This window comes from Corvus brachyrhynchos, unplaced genomic scaffold, assembly GCF_000691975.1.
Source record: "Corvus brachyrhynchos isolate BGI_N302 unplaced genomic scaffold, ASM69197v1 scaffold211, whole genome shotgun sequence".
Taxonomy (NCBI): domain Eukaryota; kingdom Metazoa; phylum Chordata; class Aves; order Passeriformes; family Corvidae; genus Corvus; species Corvus brachyrhynchos.
Genome location: NW_008236211.1, coordinates 373,883 through 377,861, shown reverse-complemented (window position 1 = coordinate 377,861; position 3,979 = coordinate 373,883). Strand labels below are relative to the sequence as shown.

The 3,979-nt window shown below is 53.8% G+C and overlaps 1 protein-coding gene across 6 annotated transcripts in view; it reads right to left on the bottom strand.

Annotated features, from left to right (window-relative positions):
- The window catches only part of DTNB (dystrobrevin beta), a 121,634-nt gene that overhangs the window by 100,181 nt on the left and 17,474 nt on the right, over nucleotides 1-3,979 (bottom strand). For all 6 annotated transcript variants that reach the window (XM_017743531.1, XM_017743550.1, XM_017743545.1 and 3 more), the window contains exon 5: nucleotides 3,497-3,582. In XM_017743531.1, the coding sequence (XP_017599020.1) occupies nucleotides 3,497-3,582 (86 nt within the window). The remainder of the gene's footprint in view (nucleotides 1-3,496; nucleotides 3,583-3,979) is intronic.

Sequence of the window (3,979 nt, the reverse complement as noted above, 5' to 3'; positions counted from 1 at the left end):
CTGAGCCCCTTTCCCAGCTCCCTCAGCCGCTCCTGCTGCTCCAGCCCCTTCCCAGCTTTGCCCGGAGCCATCAGAAGCTGAGGGCACCGACCCCATCCCCAGGTACAGCACAGGTGGGCAAGTGGGAAGGTGAATCAGATCCCATTTTAGATTTGAACGATTGGGAAGGAATTGTTCCCTGGGAGGGTGGGCAGGCCCTGGCCCAGGGTGCCCAGAGCAGCTGGGGCTGCCCCTGGATCCCTGGCAGTGCCCAAGGCCAGGCTGGACATTGGGGCTGGGAGCAGCCTGGGACACTGGGAGGTGTCCCTGCCCATGGCAGGGGTGGCACTGGATGGGCTTTAAGGTTCCTTCCAGCCCAATCCATTCTGGGATTCTGAGAACGTTTGTGATGAGAGGAGTTACAGTTTGTAAGGAGCTCTGGGGGGACAAATGTGCTCCTGAAAGCAAAAGGGGCTGAGCAGATGCTCCCTGGTGTTTGCAAGGACAGAAGGAGAGGAGAGCAGGGCTGCAGCTGCCCCACTCCCTGTCCTTGCTCCTCTCTCTGGATGGACAAAGCCTCCCGAGCCTCGGGAGTCCCTGGTCCCCTCCCCACAGAGCTCAGCTCCCCCTGCCCCAGCCAAGGCAAATCCCAGCAGCAGGGATGCAGAGAGCATGACAAGAGAATGATGTCCCAGGAAACAGAAGTGCCCTGGGATCCAAAATCTCCTGGGAAAACATCTCTCAAACGGCCAGCCGGGCCTCTGAGGCACTCCCAGAGCCAGGGCACTCTCTAAAGGAAGATTTCAGCAATGTTAACAAGACCTAGAATTTCCCAAGATGTGACAGATCTCCTCAGGAGCACTGAACCCTCTCTGCTGTTATTTTGGGCATCAGCAGTAATTAAACATCAAAAAGCTCATGCTGGCTTTTTTTTTTCATGCTGGAAAATAACCTTCATTTCAGTGATCAAAACCAGCTTCATAAAAAACACCACTTTCAGAAAGGCACATTTCTAGTAACTGGAGAAATTATCCCAATCTCCTGAAAGAACGAGCTCAGGAAGAAGCCTACAATGCCTAAGTCAAGAGGAATAAAGCTACCTGGAATTTGTCTCACTGACTGAACAGAGCAGCTTGAACTGCAGGTCTCTTGAACAATGTTATAAAATAGAATGTATTAGGAGAAATGGGGGGGAAAACTAAAAAAATGGGGGAAAATGTTGTATTTCTGTATTTTAGAAAAATAAGCCAGCCAGAAAAATTAGATTTAACCTGCAAACTGAATGTGGAAAAAAAGTCTGGATGAAAATGCTCACAAAATGAACAACAGGAACAACTAAAATTAGAGAGCCAAACTTCCAGAATCCAAATCCATTCTGGAGCAGGATCTCTCCAGAAGTGGCCCCTGCACAAGAGCTGAAGGCCTGCAATGACCCTGGCAAGGTGGGGTGGGTAGGACACAGCACAATTGTATCCAAAATGGACTGAAATCCCCCTGGGTGTGCTCAGGACGTTCACCTGAGCTGAGCAGGCAGCAGGAGTCCAGTGACCCTAAAGAGAGAGAAATTAAAGGTATGGAAATCAACTGAAAATGAGAGGGAACAGACCAGGCTGTGCCAGGGGTAAACTAAAAACCCCTCCAAAGCCCACCAACATCTGCCTTGCTGCTGAAAAAGTCAGTTTATTGTCAAAGGGGGAAACTTCCACATGGGGGATGAGCAGTGAAAATGGAAATGATAAAACCAGGATGTGATTGTATCCTTTCAAAGGGCAATGGTGACAGGATGAGAGGAACAGCCTCAGGCTGGGCCAGGGCAGGCTCAGGGTGGACATCAGCAGGGATTTCTGCTCAGGCCTTGGAGGTTTGGAGTCCCCGTCCCTGGAGGTGGCACTCAGTTCTCTGGGCTGGGGACAAGGTGGGGATTTGGGCACAGCTTGGACTGGATGGGCCAGGAGGGCTTTTCCAGCCTCAGGGATCCCGGGATGCCCTGATCCTGCCTTGCACAGCACCCCAAGGAGCTGCTCTGTGAGGAGAGCACGTCCCAGGAAACCAGCCATTGCAGAGCCAGGGAAGGGCCCCGCTGAGGCTCTCCCAGTCCGTGTGTGCCATCGGACACGGGGACACTCCTGGGCCATCGTCCTGTCCCCAGCAAGGGCAGAGACCGAGCTGGCATCATTGACATGGCTGATCACGGGATGAGGAAACGCTAAAAATACAACCCCCAGGGCTTCCAGAGAGCCTCGTGCCCCAGCCTGCTCCGGGAAGGGCAGCTGGGATGCGATCCCTCTGGACAAGGAGATTTTGGGGGTGAAGGGCGTCAGTAATCAGGGAGACAAGGGGGAAAGGAAGGGGAAAACCAAAGCAGCACAGTCACAAAGCTCAGAAGAAATCAAGAGTCAGGGACCAGCTGAGGCAGGGAGATCAGAAGCCCGTTCCTCCCAAGAGCAGATGGCTCGGGCAGGCACATTCCCGGCGTGTTCCTCCTCCCTGAGATCCCCGGGCACTCGGCAGCCTTTGATGGCCCTGCCTGCAGTGGAAGTGGCTCCAGGAGCAGCCGAGGGCTGGGGCTGTTTGATACCCCACACATCCTCTGGGAAGGTCAAGGCAGAATTGGTCTCTGCTTCTCCATCTGTCACTGCTCACTGCAGTTGCTGCCTTGGGTCCCTGCCCTGGAAGGGGAAGGAGCAGCTGGAAGGGGAAGGAGCAGCTGTTTGCTAGTCCCCACCTCGCTCAGGATTTTGCAGAACCCTCTTTCACCACCAGTTTTCTCTGCAGGCTGAGGAATCCTGCTCCATCTCCTTTGTCCAGCAGGATTTGGGGTTTGGATCATGGGTCAGTTCCACCAGCCCAGAGCAGCTGGGAACCTGCTCAGAGGGGAAAGGAACTGTGCCCCGGAGTCAGCAGGGCTCAGGGGAAGGGACAGGGCTTGGGGCAGCCTGGGACAGTGGGAGGTGTCCCTGCCCATGGCAGGGGTGGCACTGGATGGGCTTTAAGGTCCTTTCCAACCCAAACTATTCCAGGATTTGACGTCAGAAGCTGGAATTACAGAGTGAGAAGGTGCAGAGAGCCTCAGGGAAGCAGAAGATTCACAGGAGCCTCCAACACCCTCAAAGGAGGGAAATGGTGACAACTGTGACATTTATCTTGGAAAATCAGCCCTCAAGTTTTCCATTTAAAGAAGTGCCCAAGAGCTTAAAACTAAAGAAATGGGCTTGGGATCACCAGGAGCTGGAACATGGAAAAAAAATGTGGAGTCCCCATCCCTGGAGGTGTCCCAGGAAGGCCTGGACATGGCACTCAGTGCTCTGGGCTGGGGACAAGGTGGGGATTGGGCACAGCTTGGACTGGATGGGCTGGGAGGGCTTTTCCAGCCTCACTGACTCTGGAATTCTGGGATTCCCAGCACAGCTCCAGGTCAGTGTAAATCAGCAAAAAAAAAAAAAGCTTCCAGAACTCAACACAACAAACACAGGGAAGGAAACATTCCATAAATGCTCGGATTCGTGGGAGTACTCACATCTGAGCTTGTCCAGGATCTTCCCCCCGCACATGGTGGCCAGCATGGCTTTCACTGAGAACACCGTCAGCTTCCCGTGGCCCTCGCTGTGGGGAAAAGCACACGTGAGCAATTCCCACAGGGAATGGCAAGCACAACCACCCCAAATGCCTGGGGAGGGAAGCAGAAATGATGGGAATAACCATAACCAAAAACACCTTCATTAACTACTGTCACTGCGAGTAACTGGAGCTAAATGTGCTGGACAGGAAGTTTGTACTGGCACAGAAATACAACGATGGGGGAAGCACAGGGTGAGTGTGGGGAGATCTGGAAAAGCAGAATTCTCCTGAAGGGAGTCTCTGAGAGAGCTGGAGAGAGACTTTGGACAAGGGCCTGGAGGGACAGGACCCAGAATGGTTTGGGTGGAAAGGACCTCAGAGCCCATCCAGTGCCACCCCTGCCATGGGCAGGGACCCCTCCCACTTTGCCAGGCTGCTCCCC